We start from the raw sequence: 21,869 nt of genomic DNA, 5'->3' as shown, positions 1-21,869 counted from the left end.
AAATGGGCTAATGGGGATGTGCCGCTGGATGGGGTCGCATTTTCACGACTGGACTGACTATAATGGGGTCGCCATTTCAAGCATTTTTTATAGGGTGACTAGAATGGGGTCACACTTTTCCGGGATTTTGAGAGTACGAAAATCTGGCAAGTTGTGATTTATGAACGGAAATATTCGCCGAAAAAAATGTTATCGTATTTATTGCTGTTGTTCAATATTTGACAAACAGCTCCCAGAAAGTGACTAAGTTGGGGTCGTAAAAATCAAATTTACCAAAAAGTGACTAAGATGGGGTCTAGAATTGCCATAGAATAAGCCTAATGGGGTAGGGGTTCTGAGAGGCCAGCGGCACATACCCAATAAAAATTTACCCAAGTACCCCCCCCCCGGGCCCCTTCCCTTAACAAGTCCCCCCGTGTGCAGGCATGTTGCGTATGACTTTACGCCTCAAAATAGATAATCATGCTTGACAAATGACATCAGAGGTACATGATTTTATCAAACTCTCGAGAACGGTAGTCGACCTCTGAAGCAGTCAATTCGACAAGAAACGTTTAAAATTTGGCTACAGTGATCTCTAGACTGAAATATGGTGGATGGAAAGTTACAGTGTTATTTATTTCTTTTTGCATAGTTTCACGGCATGGCTGTTATTTTACTGCGACGTTTCATGGCACCCAATTATGCAAACCTCAGTTATGTAATAATCAGATGACCTACGATAAATTATTTGGTAGGTCTTTTCAGTATGCCTAGCCAGAAAATAAACGAAGTGAAACGGTATCTTGCTGCAGCAATCGATTTCCATTCGAATTTCATCTAAAATGTTATCCCAGATAACCTTACATTTCCATTTTCTAGCCCGCAGTACAGGCGGTTTTCCGGAGCAGAACGCTCCGCACCCGCGCGCTCGTGTGTTCGCGCTCCGCGTTCTGCTTCATAAAACAACCTTTCTCGCTTTAATAGGATTGCTGTCTCGCATCTTAAATTCGTTTCACTAGTACAAACGGTAGTGCTTTTTGTAGGAAAGAAAATCAGAATTCGATGTTGTATTTTGTACTCGAGTTGACTGATTGCTGATGTCAATGCAGCCTCGTTCTGGGAACGAGGTTGTCAATGATGGCATCCAGCCAAACAGTCAGTATTTCATGCATACAGTAATTGTATTCTACGTCCCCTGGGAAGAGTAATCTTGTTATGAGCTAATGATTTTACGCCCCAAAATAGATTATCATGTGACTAATGACATCTGTTTTGTTCAAAGTACAAAATTTTTGCAAACCTTCGGAGCGGCCCATTTCTGGAGCAGACAAGAAAACATTTTAATTTGGTCCTCAGTTACAGCGATTTCTAGGCCAAACAACCTCAATTATGGTGAGTGCAAGGTTACGGCTGGTATTTAGCTCTTTTTGCACAGATATCGGTGTACCATAACACCACATAGTTGTTATTTCACTGCGACGATTCTTGGCGCTCAATTAGTATGCAAGCCTTTGTAATATAAACTGATCTGGTTTAGCACAGAAATGTGCTTTGTTTTCAGGTTTGATGTACATAAGATCGCTTAAAACAATTAACTATGTGTGAAAGATCTTTTAAGCCCAGAATTCAGGCGTGTAGCCTGCGAGCAGGCTCTCTATTCGGGGGCAACGTGACTATATTATTATTCCGGGTATTATTGAACTTCTCGAGCGCCGAAAGCGCGATCCCGCGAGTGCCGAAGGCGCGAGTGCGTTAATCGAAGGCGCGATATTATATCGCGCCTTCGGCGCTCCAAGAGTTCAACATTCACGTTTCCCCCAAATAGAGAGCCTGCTTGCAGGCTATCAGGTGTGCTTCAAGGTGGACTAAATACAACGCGCCCTTACTTGTAGCAACAATCGATCTTGCGGCATTCGCATTACATAACTTTGCACATTTCCATTTTCGATTTTCTTGCTAACTGTGGCTGTCCAATTTTTTACTCATATCTCAAATTGGTTTCACTGTTAAGCAATGTTCTATGTTGGAAAGAAAAACAGAATTTCGTGCTGTATTTTTTTTTTCAAAATGTGTTACGTAACTGCCAGCACCAGAAAGTAAATAGCTGCAGACTATGACATAGCAACTCTAACGTATGCAAATTTTGCGTCGGTAAACGGGTGACCAAAACAATGAAAGACACACCAGACATATGTCGCCAACTTCTCGTTTGCCTCAGTAAGAATCTTCTATTTTGCTTGCTGGTTCTCCGTTGTTGCGTGTATTTATATTGCCCATTTTGGACAAATAAACTGTATTCCTCATATTTGTGGGTAGTTTTGATTACCCGTACCTCCCGGGCCGTACCTAATCCTAGCGCAGATTTAGTTATACAGCTGCAGAAAGCTTACAAACATTAAACATCTCGGGAGTAGCGGTGCGTAAAAAAAACAAAGGATTTTTTAGACAGATATCAAGTAGCTATTTACGTATTTGCCTTGTAAATACTGCACGCGATTGCAGAATCCCCGGAAATCACGAGTTATGAAGAGGCCCTGCCAGGGTAAATTCCGACAAGTGACATGGCCCAAAAAGTAGCGACAGCATACTAATAAAATTGCGACAAACGACAACCCTTTTGGAAAAACTTAAATTCCGACAAGGACAAGCAATTTTCCTTAAATCTATTACCGACAGCGACATGAAGGGCGATAAAACAGCGACACGGCACATTTTTCAATTTAGACAAGCGACACAGGAACCCCCCTGGCAGGGCGGGTTAAGAGTGAAACTAAAACCATTTCCCTTTGGGCTGAAGCAATAATTCCTTACTTGCAAAACCGAAAACCAAATACGAATCATTTTGCTCTGTTACATCCCTAAACGGTTCTCTGAACAAGTGAGGTAGATTGAGAGAAATGGTAAGTTGTTGCAACATCAAATAATAGTCTTACGTAGCAAAAACGTTTTTTTTATATTCTATGTCGAGAAAGGCATTTATTTTGACGAAGGTTTGAGCAAGTTTTGGTTTAATTAAATCAGCTTAAAGCTGGCGAGGCACGTACGCTTAAGGCTCAAACACAAATAGAGAAAAATACTGTCAATAATTACATGTATTAAGAGCAGTTTAGTAAAATATACTGTTCAACAGATCAGTAAACAATGTTTCGAGGTCTGGTGTAAAAGATTTTGATTGAAGCCTTCCTATCCAGCTGGAAATTAAATTTACGACACTCTTCGAGGTGGCGATAAAAACGAATTAATGGATGAGCTGAGCAGTCAAAGTGCTCTCTGAGAGCCAGTTCTTTATTAAACTACCAAGCTGCAAATGCACGAAACAATTTTTAAGAAGCTGCAAGTCTGTTAACGTTATCTTTTTTCTGTTTTAAATCATATTTCAAACCGTTCCTTCGGTTTTCAATTCAAACAGCGAAAAATTCCTGCGAAAATATACATGCGTGGTTTTCCAACTCGGTAGATCAACTACAGAAAATGTGTTTTGTCGTCATAAGTTCGAGATTGCAAAATCTCAATACTCTCGTTAAGTAATGAAGAGAGTGGGTAACCTGTCACTTAGCCACGAATCTGTAATAGCTGCGCGAACAACTAACTTTAAATGTATATAGACCTAAAAATCGTCTAGCATCCTTTATCTTCTAAATCGCTATTTGCTATTATTGCTTTTGCTATCAGTTCAAGAAAGCACTGATTAAGGACTCTGTAGATTAACGAAGGAAAACGTTTTGGGATAAGTCCATCAGAGCATAGGCTTAACGCCAAAGACGATATAAGCGCTTTCTTTGCATTTTGTATCCGCACCGCAGATCGAATGCTTTGTGACTTTTACTGATGGTTCAATTGATGACTTTAAGAACTTGCCCTGTGTTCATCGTTTTTTTTAAAACACATTCCCCAGGGCCCGGGGCTCTTAAAAAGAAGAAAAAAAAAAAAAAAATTTAAAATGATTATCTATTCAATAAAAATACAAAAATTAACTATAAAATTTTGTTAAGAGAATTTTTAGCATTAGGTTTCCTCGTAAAAGCCCATTCATTTTTGAAACGTGGCAAGTGAATAAAGACCCTCCGGAACTAAGACCTTCAAAAGTAAGCCACCGAAAAAGCCTTTTGAACAAACTGAAATAACGTTATTGCTTATCGGAATTTACGGTAGACATTTAGCTAGTACAGCTTCCTTATGGTGTGTTTTTCGATAAGTTGAAAATTATAATGGCCCAGAAAATTGAAATAAAAATCAAAAAGTGTGTACACTGTTATATTTAAATCCAAACTTCTCTTTTCAGATCGCCTTTGTTTACCTGGTCAGTTTGCTCCTCGGAGTCGATGTCGCGTGTGGGGCGATTGACAGCTGTAACCTTGACAACCACATCGCAGTGAGTTCGATGAGAACGGCTCCATGATTTTTCTTGTCATTTGTCTTTTATATCCAATCTCCTTTCATTTCCAAATCAACACAAGAGTGGTTATAAAAATGTTTTTTTTTTCTTTTTTAGAAAAACACCAAATGGTCCTACATCAGTTTCAAGAATCATAAAGGTCAGTTACCGTTTCAATGCTACGATGAAAATGTAAAATCTCCTTAACGATTCTTATACGTTTCTTTTACCAATTTATGGCTATTTTAGGAGAAATAAAATGTAAATCGCATTTCTCAGGCCTCCCTCGCAGTTTAACCCTAGAGTCTTCTAAATACAGCCTTTCGTTTTCACTCATGAAGTAACTAGACACTTTTATTGGAAAACAAACTTAAATTTGTGATAAGTATCGTTCACAGCCTAATTCCATCTTTGTTCATTTACAACAACTTCAAGTAGGCTGAAAAGACGAGTAAGGGCCTGTTTATATGGAGGAGAGTTGTCCCTGGTAGGAGGGTTACCCTCTCCTCCGAGCCATCTTTTGCTAAGCGTTTAGATGAGAAAGTTGTCCCTGTTGACCGAGCCAAAACTTGGCCCTCTCGGTTCAAAAGACTGGCGAGAGTTGTTTTGAAACATCTATTATGGCTGCTTTTTCTAAAATCAGGAACGCTGAATCGTGGACCAAGACCATTTTTTGGACTAATTTACCGCCGACTTCGATTACAATTTATCTGCACGTTTGTTTTTGCTGATTTTAGCGTTTGCGCATGCTCCGTATGTGTCAACTTGTCCCTGGTAAGCGAGGCAAAAATAACCAAACTGTTTATATGGGAAAAAAATTGGCTCGCTCCCCAGGGTCACCCTCCCTTCAAAGCGAGTGACCCTCCACCCAGGGTCACCCTGCACCCCGAGTCAACTTTGCAATTTCTCATATAAACAGTTCGCAGCTATTTATAAAGAAACGTATGAAAAGCTCTCTCGCCCGGGGTAGCTCGGTATGGAGGGTAACCCTCCTACCAGGGACAACTCTCCTCCATATAAACAGGCCCTAAAACGTAGCTCGAGCTTTTTTGATGCTGATCAAATTTATTAGGTGTGAATATTTTCCCTCTGGAACAAAATGATGGAAGATGTGTAAAAGGGCCTGACTAGGTGATACCATTTTATGTTCATTAAAATATATAAAATAAATAATAAATAAAATAAATATAAATTGGAATTTGCACTGGCATTTCCACAGAAGGGCTTTTCATCCACTGTTCCCGATCGAATTAGTGTAGCATGTTGATTTATGTAGGTAGGCGGGCGTCGCTTATAGAAACGTTTGTCTTTTTAGGTGAAACTGTTGTCAATGCTCCGTTACCACGTGTATCGCCTTTCGCATCAACCACTGAGGAAGAAATCAACAAACAAATCAACCGAGAGTTGTTTGCTCATTACACCTACCTGTCTATGGTAAGCTTAAATATAGCATTCTTTTTGTTTAACTAGCATTTTGTTCTTACCTGTGCTTTAGATATTTTCAAGAGAAGAATTCAAAGATTTCATTATAGCTGATTGTTTTATATTGTTTCTCACTTGGTATCCAGGCCATGCATTTTGACCGGGATGACATCAACCTCCCTGGGTTCCACAAATTCTTCAAGGAATCCTCTGACGAAGAGCTGCAGCATGCGCACAAGGTAAATTCTTAGCCGGTTCTGATTTCCTGTTTTTCCTGTTCCTATAAACCAGTCAGCTTGTGGATTTGCTTTGCTACTCTAGTCAAAGTAGTTGATTTAAATAATTTGCTATCTTTATGTTTTGCAGCTGATGGAATATCAGAACAAACGCGGAGGTCGTGTCAAGCTTCATAACATCATGGTAAGCGCATGTGTAAACCCGGGATCGATAGGAACCTTAGTAGTTCAATCCCTCGTTTACGTTTGATCGCTTTTAGATTATTATGCGCTCTCATACACTCTCTAACACTCGCACTGAATTTAAACCTGTTCATAAGATTTGCACGAGAGACGGTGTTTTGGAAATTTTGACAGACAGATAAAACTCTCGGCTATTTCACCGCTTGCGTTGACAGTTGATAAGAATTTAAACTGAACATTTCCGTCCAATCTTCCTTAACATTCTTGGACTCTTTTCTCCCAATCCGTCTGTTGTTTGTCAAATTTGCACAGTAGTTGCGCACATTTGCACAGTTTTTTTTCTCTTCAATTTTACTTGATGTAACGAGATAATCGTTTTAAGATCTGCGCTTGTTTCGCCTAGCAAAAAGAGTTCATCAGCAATTGCAACACAAGCTGTTCTTTACGACACAAAAAGATGACTGTACTCAACTGTTTTTTGTTTGTTGTCCACAGACACCTTGTAAAGATCACTGGGGCAGTGGTTTGGATGCCATGAAAGATGCTCTGGCACTGGAGAAACACGTTTACCAGTCATTACTGGACCTGCACAGCAAAGCGGACGCAAATAACGACCCTCAGGTATAGCGCATTCATCATACGTCTTAGACCAGTCCCTGAACTCTTCCTTCCGCGCGCTATATTGGTGTTAAATTGTAGGACGGGGTAGGGAAAGTTCAGGGTACTGGACTACATCATCCCTCCATCTGCCGTGCTTTCCTTTCCTTTCCTTTCTTTCTTTCTTTCTTTCTTTCTTTCTTTCTTTCTTTCTTCCCTTTCTCGTCTATTCTTTTCTTTCCTTTCACATCTTTTCTTTCATTTCATTTCATTTCCTTTCCCTTCTTCTCCTTTCCTTTTCTTTCTTTCTTTCTTACTTTCTTTCCCTTTCTCGTATATTCTTTTCTTTCCTTTCCTTTTACATCATTTCTTCTATTTCATTTCATTTTCCTATCCTACCCTTCTTTTTCTTTCCTTTCCTTTCTTTTCTCTTTACTTTTCTTTCTTTTTTCTTTTTCTTTCCCTTCTTCTTTTTGTTCCTTCCCCTAATCCGATATTTATTTGATTAATATTTATTTATTTAATTTTTGGTTCATTTATTAACAGATGCAAGACTTCCTGGAATCCGAATACCTCGGTGAGCAAGTGGAGAGCATCAAAGAACTCTCAAATTACGTCAACACCCTAACGCGTTTGCACGGACCGGACGGAGCGAACTACGCCCTCGGCGAATATCAGTTCGACAAAGTCACCCTCGGTGGAGGAAGCAAGACGGCTGCTTGACCGGCTTTTCCTGTTTTTCGTGGAAGTAAAATGATCGTGATCGGTGAATGTGATTGTAAACTAGTTATTTTCTAGTTTTAGCATTTGGATTTTGTTTGGTCTTCTGGGAGTTTTGGTTCAGTTAGGAATTGTTATTCGCATTTTTACATAAGTTATTAGATTTTGACAGTTATTTACTTATTAGAAAAAGTGGGAATTAGGAGGGTGTTTTTGTGCGTTCAATATCTCAGGTATTTTAGAGTAAGTAAATAACTGCTCGATTTCTACTTAGCTCCTTCGTCATCGCGATTGCGAGCCTTGGATTTGACTATACGGACTTGACCTTTTTTTTTACTCATTTATTTTGGGGAAAACATTTTTTGGTGCCAGATTTTTTTCTAGATTGTTACTTTGTTTTGAAAACTGAGCAATGCTTGTGAGGGCAATTGATGGGAAAGAAATATTTTTATAACTTTTATAACTTTTTTTGTATGAGGTCAATTCAGTTGGATTAATAAAAGTTGTTTTGACTTAAGATTAAAATCGTTTTGACTTGTTTTATTTGCATCGGGGGAAGGGGAAAAGGGGTAGTGCAGAGGTGGGTTGGGAGGGGGGGGGGAGAACGGATTGGGGGACAGGAAACGCAAGTGATATTAATTAATAAAGATGGTAAATTTCAAGCTCGGTGATAAATAGTGAAGAAATTATTCAACATGACACGAGCGTGGGACAAAGAAAAAACTGAGTCCCCGACGGGAATCGAACCCATGGCCTTCCAGATACCGGTTGTTATTATTGTCCGGAGTTTCAAATGCTATTATTTCAAGTTGCATACTTTTACTATCGTTGCAAACGTGTTACTGTCGTGCAGGTGAACACTGCACTTATAGGTTGTTCGAGCAAACAAATGTGAATAACGAGAGGGGAAGGGAAGGGAAGGGAGACTCCGTATATAAACGTGAACAGGGTTAGGGTTGCCTCATAATAGACACAACTACTTTTGTTGGCGAGAAAACCCTCTTGTCCACGCGACTAAACAAGCCCAAAGGTTAAACTACATCCTGTGCAAAGACGTGCAGTTACAGAGGTTCAGACAAGTTTTTTCTATATGCAGTTTCGCCACACAAACACTCCATGGTCAGTAAGGATTCTATTGAAAACTCTAACAAATAGTGTCGAAAAACAAGATTGAAATCGTAAGCAGAACAACATGGAAAAAATTTAGGATAGGAAAAAAAATCGCATGATCCCCAGGGGCGGAGGACACTCATCAAAGTTTTATAAAGGCTTTCTCCGCCTCAAGGTTCGATCCTTACCCATTTATATACCACCAGCCAAAGGTACACTTTCGGGTGGAACCTCCCCCTATAGTCCATTGCAGTGAGTAATTTCCCTCCCGCGATTCCGATGGGCATGCTCTGGAAAACTAGTTCACGCGTGATCCCCTATGTGTCACCCCTGGGGGTGTGACCTAGCCCCCGTGAAAAATTTTAGCACGACTTTCGTAACATCTATGAAGTTAGATATTTTGATTTTAAGTAGATACATGTATCGTAATTCGATGGATTGATTTCACAGTGGAGGTCTATCGCGACCGGAAAAGCATCAAATTCTATGCACGTGCCAAAACAGCACAAGAACACACGAAGCGTAAATTACAAGCGCCTAGTTTTGTTCAAAGGTAAGTGAAGCATTCTCTATGTTTGTGAATTTGTTTGTTGTACAATAACTCCATTTTCTCCAAAAGTTATCCCATTTGGATGTGAACTTTGGGAGTGGACCATTGCGTACTGCTAACGGACACGCACTATCTACGCGCTAGCAAAAATGGAAATCTGACCCATTGGATATATAGGTCAAAGTTAAACCGAAAATTTACGATTGTGAAAATTTTTTTTACAATGCATATCAAGAGAAAGCTTCACCTAGGGACTGTGCACTGGTTGACAAAGTTGGAAATAATTTTTTAGGGAAATGCTAAGTTATACATTGAGGGGGACATAAGGGACCCTGAACCCCAACACCACAAAAATAATACATAAACTGACCGCATCACTGCAAGAAAATTTGATGAAACACCGTCACCGCAATATAATCAAGTTACTTATCAATAAAAACGTATTAGGATTGGGTTAAAGATTAAATAGACAATATGTCACTGTATTTTGTTATAAATTGGGAATAATGAAAATAACAGAGATAAATGTAGTTCTGCAAGTGTTAGACGAGAAACCGCAACACCGCCAATAATTTCGTTTCACCCGAACACCGTAGATTAGAAAACACAAACATCGCACACCGTAGGGTTTAAGATCATCGCAACACCGCAAGATTTAATTTTTGTTATTCACCGCAACACCGCATAAAAAAATGAGCAACACCGCAACACCGCAAACCCCGATGTCCCTCTCTATATTCCACAGGAAATGAACCCATTACGAAATTTCTCTTACGAGTCTCCTACGTGCGTCGCCAGATTGCACAATTCAACAATTTTGATACAAGAGCATAGACTGAAGATCACTTATTTAAACTTTCTATTGATAGAACAACCATTGCAATGATAGGATACACGGCATTGATTTAAAATGAACTGAAACCCTAAGACAATCGAACGGATGTCCAACATAAAATCACCGATCTTTCCCCGGGTAAAATCTGATCAGACCTTGACCTGAAATTCGAGTGACGTGACGCAAAATAAATGACAGCCTCTTAAGCTTTGCCCCATACGTGTGGTCCGAAAATTCTCAACTTCCTAAAGAGATTGTTTTTAAAATACCCCCTGGCCACGAGGAATATAGCCAAGACCGAAAAAAGTAATAGGGAGTTATATTTTGTTTTTAGTTGTTGGGTTTTTTTTTTCATTGTTTTGTTTTAAAATTTGGCGCTACTTCAGCCTCTGCTACTTGCGCTGACCCCCTATTTCAAAATAGGGTCAGTGTTTTCTGCTGTTGGTTGCCGGATTTTTATGGCTGTAGGGTTCTAATAGCACTATTAGTATAAACTCGTGACTTTATGTGACAAAACAAAAACCTACAGATGGATACCTTATTTTCTCAGAGTTCGCGGCGCGCCAGAACAAGGAGACGCGACGCGCGTGGGCCCGTGATAATTGTCCACGCGCGTCGCTTTTCCTCGCGTGCTCGCTCACTCGCTCGACAGACCCTTAGAAAACTGAAGAACTATCTGTCTTCTACATCCACTTCCAAGTGGAAATAGAAAAAGTTCGAGTTAGCCAGGATAAAGTAAGTAATTAAGAAAATGTTCTGGATTATGGACTTCTGCCTGAAGGGAAATTGGAAAAGGTTTGATTTTATCGGGAGTTGAAGATACCGGTATCAGCCAGGAAAATGTTTGAGTTAGCGGGAGGCAGGAGTTATTGGAATTCCACTTGTATATAGTTTTTGATATTATATCAGTGATTATTTCTTAGACAGTTTATCGCAACTTTATCTGCAGGATGGGAGATCGTGGCATTTTCACGGCATTACTAGTAATCCTGTCCCTATGTTCAGTGGTACTGTCCTTAGAGAATCCTGCTGACTGCGCGCAACATTTTAAATCTATTTATCAGGTACATAACTATAGTTTTTATCACCTAGTGGAATTGTTTTTTATTTATTTTACTCTTTCTAAATGTAGCTATAGTCACCATGATAGAGCAGTTTTCAATTGAGTGTAGTAAAACCAAAACCAAAGTAATTACTCTGGCCAATCACAAAGGACACAGACAATCCAGTTAGCCAATCAAAACTCGAAGCAAATACATGTAGTCGTCACGAAGCGCGGGAAAACGTGCGCGAGCGAGTCACGATTGGTTTTGGTTTTAGTTCTGATTGGCTGAGAAAGTGGCGCGAGATTTTTAAGCCAATCGCTAAGCGTAGTAATGCAAAACCAAAGCAAACGCAAATTACTTTCGACACTCAAGTGAAAACCGCTCTATCTTAAAACATTCCTTTAGAAATTCATCATGACTATCTTCAGTCCCTGGGTGGGGTGAGGATGGATGTGACTGTGATATGTGCTGATACAAGAGACACAAAATACGTCTAACGCTTGCAATGCGTGTTGCAGGAGAGTTCGATACACGGGTGGGGGAACTATCTTAGGGCATCTGTACATTCTATAGGAGGGGGGGGGGGGGTCATAGGGGAGGAGGGATTTACTGTAACTGAAGTTGAATGAGAAAAGACTGCAAAAACGTAATCCATAAGCCAATTGCTGGACTGAATAAGTAAAATAGAGCCGAGAACTGAAAAAGAAAACTTCGAAAAGAAAAATGATCCTATGAGTCCATAGATGCGGCTTGTTTCATCTACTTATTTCAGACAATTCTTTGCTTACTAAAAATATTTATACTTTAATAGCAGAGCGACGACTTAAACTATATTCAGCAGGATAACCCACCAACTCACGAACAGGTTTGTTATAAGCTTTAAACTGTTCATAACCTCAGCTTTAAGAACAAAAGAAACTGAAAACGAGAGAGTAGAAGGCTGTGAACAGTGTACATTACTCTGTCAGTGTTGAATTGGAAGTAAAGTTTGTTTTTCTTGTGGCAAAATGAAGTGAAACCGAGCACGTAAAAGACATGTGACGTCGTTTTATATATCCTTGCACGCTCTAGGGTGTAGAGGGGTGGACAGCACGGGGGAGGGTGTGGCGATACTTTGCGTTAAGGGTTAAGGAGATAAACAGGGCTAATACATTGATCTTGATGTACCAATGTCGGCAACGAATGTATAGTTAACAATTATTCCACGAGCGCCTTTGGATATGAGATGGTAGATAGCCAACGAGGCGCGTAGTGCCGAGTTGATTTTAACGATCTCATATCCAACAAGCGCGAGTGGAATAATTGTTTTATTAAAAACGCCCAAAGAATTGCAATATTCGAGCTCCCCAGCTACTTTCGTTGACGCGTATCGGCTACCAAATTTGTGCTTTTACAAGCACTAGTAGTAGTAGTAGTTATCATTTATGATACTATAGCTAGATACTAGATTATACATGTGAGCAATGCATTGTTTATAACGAACAGTACTAAAAACTTACTTTTTTCTCTTTTGGCATTGCAGAAATGGACGTATGATGAAGATTATGATTTTTTTGGTAAGTTTTGAAAATAATATAAAGATGACTGAGGAAGAGTCCAACTGCTGTTTTAGCGACGCGTATAAAACGTTTGACATCACAGACTAGCTATGTTTTCGCTTCCTTGCAGGAAATCGGGCGGAACAATCTCCACTACCTCGTTCAAGTGATCTGTTTAGTGCTGATTTGGAGGGTGAAATCAACATGCAAATTAACAAGGAGCTTTTTATTCACTACACTTTTCTTTCTATGGTAAGCTCAACTTTTTTTTTTAGTGTCTATGGAATTAAAAATTAAGTTTGCTCATTGTGCTTCTATTGAACTGAAGTCAAAAAATCAAGTCTTTTTGAGCCGCAAGGATCGAAGTAGAACAGTTGACAGTGGCAGTGACTGTGGCAGTGGCAGTGACACTTTGTTAAATTGATAGTAACAGTGACTGTGATGGTAACACAATGACGATGTTGGGAAAATTTACAGTGTAAAAAGTGAGGGGGAGTTATACTTGATTTTGGCTAAAATTTTGACAATTTTTTTTTTACAAAACATGTCTTTAGCATTCACTAATTACATGTAAAACAGAGGGAGACTTGCAATATTGCACTGAATACTTTTTTCTTCTGTCCTCTCTTCAATGCATGATCTTTTTTTCTGTGATAACAGGCGTTTCATTTTTACCGTGATGACATCAACCTTCCTGGCTTCCATAAGTACTTCAAAATGGCTGCTCGTGAAAGGATGAAGCATGCGCACATGGTGAGAGGCTGCTGAACATAACTAATACAGTTTAACGTCAAATTAAACCGGGGAGGAGGGGCGGCGATCAAACAAGTCAACTTAGTGCATGGTATAGGATTCCAGGTACCATGCGCAGCCAAAAACATGGCTGAGTACCTTTGCCTGAGTATATATGTCTTTACGCTCAGTCCCCTCTCGATGAAGCTCAGATTTGACAACAGACAGACAAATAAGGGTCACGACCTAATACCTGTATTCAAATAGTTGGGCCTCGGGGCACATGCAGACGTCTTGCAATTTGGCTTGTAGAGGAACCCTTGGGAGAGAGAAATCTCTTACCAAACTAGTAAGCACCGGTGTTCAGTTATACCGATTTGAGCTCCATTACTGGGAAGATATACAGGTTCTCAGAGGGCTTCCTTTTGGAACCTGACACATTGTAAACAGATGTCTTTATTGCGCATCCCACAGAATAAGCGAACCCTTAATTAGCTTCAACAAATTTCATTGCACATGCTTAATGCTTGTTCCCGGCGTTGTTTAAGTAGCCAGAGATATAAAGTAGAGAATCAAATCCAGGGCAAATGCTGCTTCATAGCAACTACATTCTGTGGGGTCAGTCGAAGAAGTAGAAAGATCATGGCGCTCGCCAAAGAACAATTCTATTTGCCTTACGACAACTACCATGATTCAGGTGTAATGACCGGTGAAAACACAATTTTCTTTTCCCATTTTTTCTTTTTAGTTTATAGAGTACTTACTCAAGCGTGGAGGACGTCTCAAGCTGAACCAAGTTATGGTGAGCAAAACGCATGCACGTACGGTAATGACGATGGTAGAAATGGAACACAAGTGAAAGTGGAAACCCCCAGTGGAGGGGCAGGGAAAAGTTACGTTGCACTTTGGATTCCTGGTCAGGATGTTTATTGGGAGTGTACTACTGTCCCCGTCTCGCGCTCTGCGCCTCGCGTGCCGAGCCGATCGCGCTCGCAAATCTCAATTCTCGCTCTGCCAGGCTAAAACAATCGTCTCTTCTTGCAGGTACTCCGCGCGAGAATGCGCGAAAAGAGCGTGGGAAGTGTTAATCCATCGCGCGTGAGTCCTCATAAAAGACCAGCGAGAGTTTCTCCTGTGAACGAGTCAAATTCTGCAAGTCGGGAGACGTCTGTTGCAAGAAATGTGGCTGAGGTATTTGTATACGTAGCTGCACACCACTTCTCACACGTATTTCGTGTTTTATATTTTGCAGACTCCATGCCGTCATCACTGGGGAGGTGGGCTCATGGCAATGGAAGACGCCCTAACCTTACAGAAAGAAGTTCTGCATTCACTGAGAAGAGTGCACGCTTTGGCTAACCAGAAAAACGATTCCCAGGTTGGTTAGATGTGCTAGTATTTCAATCGTCAAAGTCAATCGTTTAAACTGGGATTGCATTGTAAAGCATGATACGGTTGAACCAAATAACTGGACGCGCAGAATTATATTGAGGGCTCTAAATTTCCCTAGACCTTTAATAAAGTTATCAACTTCTTCGTCTCATATCATCATCACCATCATCATCACCATCATTATCATCATCATCATCATCATCATCTTCATCATCATCATCATCATCATCCATCATCATCATCATCATCATCAACGTCATCATCATCATCATTATCATCATTATAATTGGTCTGTTACAAACCGACATTTTCTTTCTCTCCACAGATGACGGACTTTATCGAAGGTAATTTCTTCACTGTTCAGACAGATCGTGTCAAGCAGCTGTCAGATTACGTCAACACTCTTGGACGGATCGACAGTGATCCCCTGGGCGAGTATCACTTTGACAAGTTGACTCTGAGCGATGGTGGAGACAAGTGATATAAACAGATAAAGAAAACGGTCGCGTGTTTGACTTGCGCTCCAGCGGAGCCTAGTTATAGACTGCAAGTCATGTTTCAAATGTAATAGACGAAGTGTCTAACGTACGGGATTAAAATTTTAGAAAAAAAATTCTGCTTTTGCTTTGAGGGAGTTTAATTACTATATAATTGCGCGTTTGATAGTGGGAGGCGTCCGCCCTGGGCTCCAAACCTTTACCGTTTTATATACCGTTGTTTTTCTTTTAGAGACGGACCATTATTAAATTTTTCTTTGAGGGGGGGGGGGGGGGGGGGGGGGTAATGAAATATTTTCCTCTGCAAACTTAATTTTAGTTTTATGCACCTCTGCAAACATTTTCTTTTTTTTTTTTCGAAACTCAAACGATTTTTCTTTAAACTTTTAAGTGCACGGAACCACACAACGCAGAGTAAAACCCAGAACTTCTTGTCGACCGGATCTCTTTTTGTAGAAATATTCGTACCGGACGTCACATTGACGAGTAGAAAAAAAAAATTATAATTGCAAGGCTGGCACTACTAGGCTTTTGTACATTATGCTTTTTTTGTTTCCCCACTAAAACGCTCCACCTTAATGCTCCATTTTTCCCACTAAAGCTCGTCTCCTCGTCTGCTCGATTGCTCATTTTCCCGGTCAGTCATGTGTTCGTGCACTTCACGTTCAAGTGTTGTAGTAACAACAACAACGTATACAAGATATTACAGCAAAAACATGATCCTGAAATCATCTACGAGGCCAAGTGACTGAAAGAAGTTGACTATCTCTAGAAAGTGATTTGTAGTTGAATTTTGAGATTTAGTCTTCATTTTCTCTAAAAAAATTTCTTTTTTTTTCTCGGGAAAAAAAATCAATTTTCCGGGAGCTGTTGACGAGAGCTGTGACCGCGAACTAAGAGAAATGACTGACATGACGTGACAAACCTCGCGCTAAATAATCGATAGTTATCACGCATCAATTATCCATCATCACCCGGGTGATGATGTACAATCGACGCATTTAACCCGCCAAATGAGTTTGGCAACAAAAGAGTATTGTAGCAATCAAAGAAGCGGAAACTACATTGAAATAAAACTCCAACGCCCAAACCAAACGAAGAAGAGGTAGGTGGGTAAATGCGAGGAGTGGAAGAAAATGAGACTAGTAAAAACCTAAACTAAACGACTATGATTGAAGCTGCCTAATTTGAGAAGCCATGGAGTTGACTGCGAGACGCTTCTGTGTTGAGGACATTTCAAGATAGACTAAGTAAGCGTCGCTACGCCAATCCCCTTGAAACTTAATTAGTTCGGCCGGAACGTTGCATTCGAAGGCAAAAGACGCACCCTCCCCTTCGAAACTATGAGGAGAAAAAGACTGGGATCTAATCGAGGGTAGCGATTACCTTGATAGAAAGGAGGTAAAGTTACGGTAAGTGATGGGACGCGGAGATGAGGTATTAGAAGATTTAACGGAAAACAAAAAATCGGTCGGGGCAAGATTGTTGAGGCGAAAATGGTTGCGCAATGCAGAGACAGGGCAGAGGGGAGAGCTTGGGATAAATGGCAGCGGAATCGTCAAAATACGCTGTGAAAACTGAATAGTTTTAGTGGCTCGTATGTGCAAAAAAGCACCCTCAGAGTAACGAAATCGCGGCGGCGGGGCTTTCGGTCACGCTGGGAGATCCGCGACTAAGTGACTTGCGAAGAGGAGAAAGCCACCAGAAGCGCCCACTGGCCGCGTGGGGGGTTTCCCAATGAACAAACGAACCATGGACAATAGAATTTCGTGTGATGGGAGTTTACGAGAGTAAACGAGTAAGTAAACGAGAGCTGTTGACCGCGAACTAAGAGCAAATGACTGACATGACGTGACAAACCTCGCGCTAAATAATCGATAGTTATCACGCATCAATTATCCATCATCACTCGGGTGATGATGTAACCAATCGAACGCATTTAACCCCAGACCACAATGAGTTTGGCAACAAAAGAGTTTATTGTCACGCAATCAAAGAAGCGGAAACTACATTGACAATAAAACTCCAACGCCCAAACCCAAACGAAGAAGAGGTAGGTGGGTAAATGCGAGCGAGTGGAAGAAAATGAGACTAGTAAAAACCTAAACTAAACGACTATGATTGAAGCTGCCTAATTTGAGAAGCCATGGAGTTGACTGCGAGACCTTCTGTGTTGAGGACATTTCAAGATAGACTAAGTAAGCGTCGCTACGCCAATCCCCTTGAAACTTAATTAGTTCGGCCGGGACGTTGCATTCGAAGGCAAAAGACGACCTCCCCTCGGAAACTATGAGGAGAAAAGACTGGGGATCTAAATCGAGGGTAGCGATTACCTTAGATGAGGAGGTAAAGTTACGGTAAGTGATGGGACGCGGAGATGAGGTATTAGAAGATTTAACGGAAAACAAAAAATCGGTCGGGGCAAGATTGTTGAGGCGAAAATGGTTGCGCAATGCAGAGACAGGGCAGAGGGGAGAGCTTGGGATAAATGGCAGCGGAATCGTCAAAATACGCTGTGAAAACTGAATAGTTTTAGTGGCTCGTATGTGCAAAAAAGCACCCTCAGAGGTTAAAACGAAATCGCGGCGGCGAGGAAGCTTATCGGAAGTCACGCTGGGAGAATCCGCGACTAAGTTAGACTTGCGAAGAAAGGAGAAAAAAGCCACCAGAAAAAGCGCCCACATGGCCGCGTGGAGAGATTTTCCCAAATTGAACAAACGAACATGGACAATAGCAATTTCGTGATGGGAAGTTTACGAGAGTAAACGAGTAAGTAAACGAAGCTGTTGACGCGAACTAAGAGCAAATGACTGACATGACGTGACAAACCTCGCGCTAAATAATCGATAGTTATCACGCATCAATTATCCATCATCACCCGGGTGATGATGTAATCGATTAGTTTTGTGAATTTTCATTATTTTATCTCAGTTTGTTTTTTTAGGCCATTTGCATTTTGTTCAAATGAATATTTGCTTATTCACGCTGTAAAATTACATCACGTACCAGTTTCAGACGTCGCCAATCATTGCCAATCATTACACAGCAAATTTTTCTGGTCACATGCTCAGTGACGACATTCTTCAGCGCCAATTAACCAATCAGCTGTTGACATCATCGGTTTCATGTGAGTCACGTGAGGGGAGGGAGGTAATATCCTTCGATTCTTGCGCGATACGCCATTTTGGATTGTTTCGCTTCAACAGTGATTGAACGAGGCAGTTTCTATCCGAGGATTTGACTTTTCAGACGTCGTATTTTTCAGATCTTTACATCTCAAACGACCAAAATGTCTTTGTGCCGTCAGAACTACCATGAAGAGTGCGAAGCTGGCATTAACAAGCAAATCAACCTTGAGTTGTATGCCAGCTACGTGTACATGTCCATGGTAGGTTTTAAAAAACGCGTTTTGATCGATCGACTCTTGTCTGAAATTGTTCTAAAAACGTTTCATTCTTGCTTTAAAGGCCTATCACTTCGATCGTGATGATGTGGCCCTGCCAGGATTCCACAAGTTCATGATGAAGCAGTCGAACGAAGAACGCGAACACGCTCAAAAGGTAAGGCGAGGTTGAAAACGGAGCTTGCTCCGAATAACTTGAATCGCGTCATTGTCTTCGTTTCGCACTAATCCTTCTTTCTCGTTTGATTTAGCTGATGAAATACCAAAATCAGCGTGGAGGTCGCGTTGTTTTGCAAGACATTAAGGTAAGAATTAATAATCGGGCTTTCAGTTTAAATATTGCTTGAGCAGTTTTTCGAAAGAAGCTGAATCTGGTTGCATCATTGTCCGCCATGTTGGTTTTGAGGCTCAAAACTCGATAAAAATGTAGCACTACATCTGAAGTCGATTGATATTGATCTTTGTGGAATAAAAAGTTAATTTCCAGCCGTTTGCATTGCTTTCGGCTTACTTTAGCTCATTTCAAAACTCGCATTAAAACCCCAGCAGTAAATTCGATGAAGTGCGCGTAAAAACATTGTGACATCCCAGGATTTCATTAATTTTAAATTAGACTGGGTTTAAAACATTTTCAACAACGCAACAAAGTGTTTATAGTTACGTAATATTTTATGGGTTGACTAAGTTTATATTTTACAATCAGGGTTGTAAAAGTCTTTCTAATAGGAACTTGGCAACCATGTCGATGTACAAATGTACCTTTCTTGTAAACTGAGATGCATAAGCTTTAAATTCCATAGTGGCATTGTTTATTGTAATCTTTGACTTCTTGCCAACTTAATTGTTTAGGTGTCATGAATCTAATAATTGTTTTGTTCTGTACATTGTTGTGAAGAAAGTTATGACTAATATGCAACCAGCTGAAAATAAAACAATTTATTTTCACTCAAATTGTAAAATTAAGGGTGGAAAGCCAATACTGTACATTCTACCCCTGTAGTCGGGAATTTGTGTGTGATATGACTGCCCCAGTGTAAGCAAATGACTGAGTGTTGATGGTGTAAACAGATAGAGTGGTTAACACCATTTATTTTGTCCATCTTTGCAGAAACCAGAGCGTGATGAGTGGGGTACTGGACTGGAGGCCTGCCAGGCAGCATTGGATTTGGAGAAGCACGTTAATCAAGCCCTGCTTGATCTGCACAAAGTGGCTGACACTCACAATGATCCTCAGGTAAATAGTTCATTACACTGTAAACACACTGTCGTTTACAGTATTTATCAGGGTGAGCCAAAACTCAAGTGGAAAACTGGAGCAATCAATATATCCGCCGTTCCTGTATTGCTATCAGCAAACACACACAGCCTACATGCTTAATATTTCCAGAAAATTATGCAGCTACAGTATTTCAGCTGGTTAAAAATTCTTTAATAGCTATTTCTTTCTGCTTTACTTAATGCTGGTAAATTCTTTGGTTAGATCACTAGCTTCACATTTGTTAAAGTGTTCTTTATTGTGCTAAAGGAAGGTTAATGCATAATGTTGTTCATCTGGACAAAATGAGCAATTTTATTGTTTACAAGTGTGTCGACTTAAAGCAACCTTCAGGTGGCAGCTTACAAAGCTGCGTGAATGTTACATATACAATGACCAACCAACGTGGTGTAAATTGTTGAACTGCATTTAATTTGGCCAAATTAATGAGAGCAATACTGTGAATCCTTCCTTGTTGTAGATGTCAGATTTCATTGAAGATTACCTGAACGAGCAAGTTGAATCCATCAAGGAGATTTCGGAACTAGTGGCAAACCTCAAACGCGTGGGACCAGGACTTGGAGAATATCAGTTTGACAAACTGACTTTAGATAGCGAATAAGTTTTTGGTTACTGTACATGTGGGTTCCGATCTTGTCAAGTAAATATTAGCTCAATAGGATAATTTTTTTTCGCATTTGAAACGCGAATATTTATGAATCATCCGTCATCAAACTGCCAACAATGGAAACAATCCAGCAATTGGAGTTTTGTCAAAGTTTGGAATATAATTTTTTTCTTTTGTTTGTTTCATTTTGTTTGCATTTTCTGTTTTAATTTTTGTTGTTCCAAAAGGAATTTTTTTTATTTATTATTTAAATTTAAGGGCTTTTTTTGCTAACTTGTAAAAATTATAACAAGCCTTTAGCTTGTCTTTATGCTGAAAATAAAACTGGATGTGTCAGGAAAATTGTGAGTCTGCTTTGCATTCTTTAACCGTTGCTCTGCCTTCTTGCTGGTGCTATAATATATTTTGCGGCTTAACATCTTGCAGCATATTCATAAACACAAACTACATTAAAGATATCAATGCAAGGAACAAATTCTTTAAATTACTGAAAGCATGCCTGTAAATTATCTACCTGAATTCTGGTGCATAATAACTATAACAAGTTTATAATTTCCATGACGAACCACTCGTATAGTATGTAGTGACAACAATTTCTCATCCTGATCCCTAGTGGGTAAGATTCACTTGTTTGTACAACAAGTCTGTTCGTTGCAAGATCTTTTGGCCTCCCAAAGTTAGTTCAATTGGCAATTAATACCTGAAGTCCTCCGCCTGGTGCAAGAAGTTTTCTTAACTGAACTTCAGTTGCAGAAAAATCAAGGTTGGGTAGCAGCTCTTGCGAGTTCTCGCATAGATGCCTTGCTACCCTTTAAGAGAACAATGCCCCTAGCCCCTAAAACTACAGCAACTGCTACACTAGAGGACCAGTAGAATAAAAAGCTCGTAAGACTTGATACACCACGGAAACTCAAACTGTTGTATCATGTACTCCAACTTTCTATCTGTTATTTCTTGGGTAGATGATGGACTTCATCGAGGAAAATTACCTTGAGGAGCAAGTTGAATCCATCAAGCAGTTCTCTGAGTATGTCACTAACTTGAAGCGTGTTGGCCCTGGACTGGGTGAATACCAGTTTGACAAGCTGACCCTGAAAGATGACTAGAGACTGTCGGCCACTGTGTGACAGTTCCTCTTCAACCTGATGGGCTATAGTCATAAAATTTTACGGGATTTGACTTTTTTGATTTCATTTTTTTTAATCTTTTTTTTGTTTTTATTTTTTTGTTGGTTTTATGTTTGTGTGAACATGACTGGATTTTGAACCATAAAATGTACTTACAGTAGAGTGGAAAAATTGCCCATGTATACGTCAAAAGGTTGACCATTAAAGAACATTAAAAATTGGAACATTGTATTTGTTAATT

General features: G+C 40.1%; 2 protein-coding genes across 2 annotated transcripts; both read left to right on the top strand.

The window, feature by feature from the left end:
* Positions 1 to 1,252: 1,252 nt before the first annotated feature.
* Positions 1,253 to 21,852, top strand: LOC144662108 (uncharacterized). Its single transcript, XM_078522850.1, has 11 exons — positions 1,253 to 1,374; positions 4,265 to 4,354; positions 4,475 to 4,517; positions 5,673 to 5,791; positions 5,926 to 6,018; positions 6,146 to 6,199; positions 6,694 to 6,819; positions 18,683 to 18,775; positions 18,870 to 18,923; positions 19,727 to 19,852; positions 21,464 to 21,852. Exons 1-11 carry the CDS (start codon positions 1,372 to 1,374, stop codon positions 21,605 to 21,607), a joined length of 945 nt encoding a protein of 314 aa, XP_078378976.1. The 5' UTR covers positions 1,253 to 1,371; the 3' UTR covers positions 21,608 to 21,852.
* LOC144662101 (soma ferritin-like) lies at positions 9,061 to 15,330 on the top strand. The gene is made up of 9 exons (XM_078522842.1): positions 9,061 to 9,178; positions 10,960 to 11,074; positions 11,868 to 11,921; positions 12,579 to 12,612; positions 12,725 to 12,846; positions 13,255 to 13,347; positions 14,075 to 14,128; positions 14,579 to 14,704; positions 15,044 to 15,330. Exons 2-9 carry the CDS (start codon positions 10,961 to 10,963, stop codon positions 15,197 to 15,199), a joined length of 753 nt encoding a protein of 250 aa, XP_078378968.1. The 5' UTR covers positions 9,061 to 9,178; position 10,960; the 3' UTR covers positions 15,200 to 15,330.
* Positions 21,853 to 21,869: the final 17 nt, after the last annotated feature.

This window comes from Oculina patagonica, chromosome 8 (genome assembly GCF_052425735.1).
Source record: "Oculina patagonica isolate OP01 chromosome 8, crgOcupat, whole genome shotgun sequence".
In the NCBI taxonomy this organism is placed as follows: Eukaryota; Metazoa; Cnidaria; class Anthozoa; order Scleractinia; family Oculinidae; genus Oculina; species Oculina patagonica.
The sequence above is the reverse complement of the archived record's forward strand: the minus strand, read 5'-3'. Positions and strand labels throughout refer to the sequence as shown.

Coding starts and splice junctions, on each gene's coding strand:
- LOC144662101 (XM_078522842.1), top strand. CDS start 10,961: ATGGGAGATCGTGGCATTTTCACGGCATTACTAGTAATCCTGTCCCTA. Junction 11,922..12,578: donor ACCCACCAACTCACGAACAG/GTTTGTTATAAG, acceptor TTGGCATTGCAG/AAATGGACGTATGATGAAGA. Junction 14,129..14,578: donor TCAAGCTGAACCAAGTTATG/GTGAGCAAAACG, acceptor TATATTTTGCAG/ACTCCATGCCGTCATCACTG.
- LOC144662108 (XM_078522850.1), top strand. Junction 6,019..6,145: donor AGCTGCAGCATGCGCACAAG/GTAAATTCTTAG, acceptor TATGTTTTGCAG/CTGATGGAATATCAGAACAA. Junction 18,924..19,726: donor TTGTTTTGCAAGACATTAAG/GTAAGAATTAAT, acceptor CCATCTTTGCAG/AAACCAGAGCGTGATGAGTG.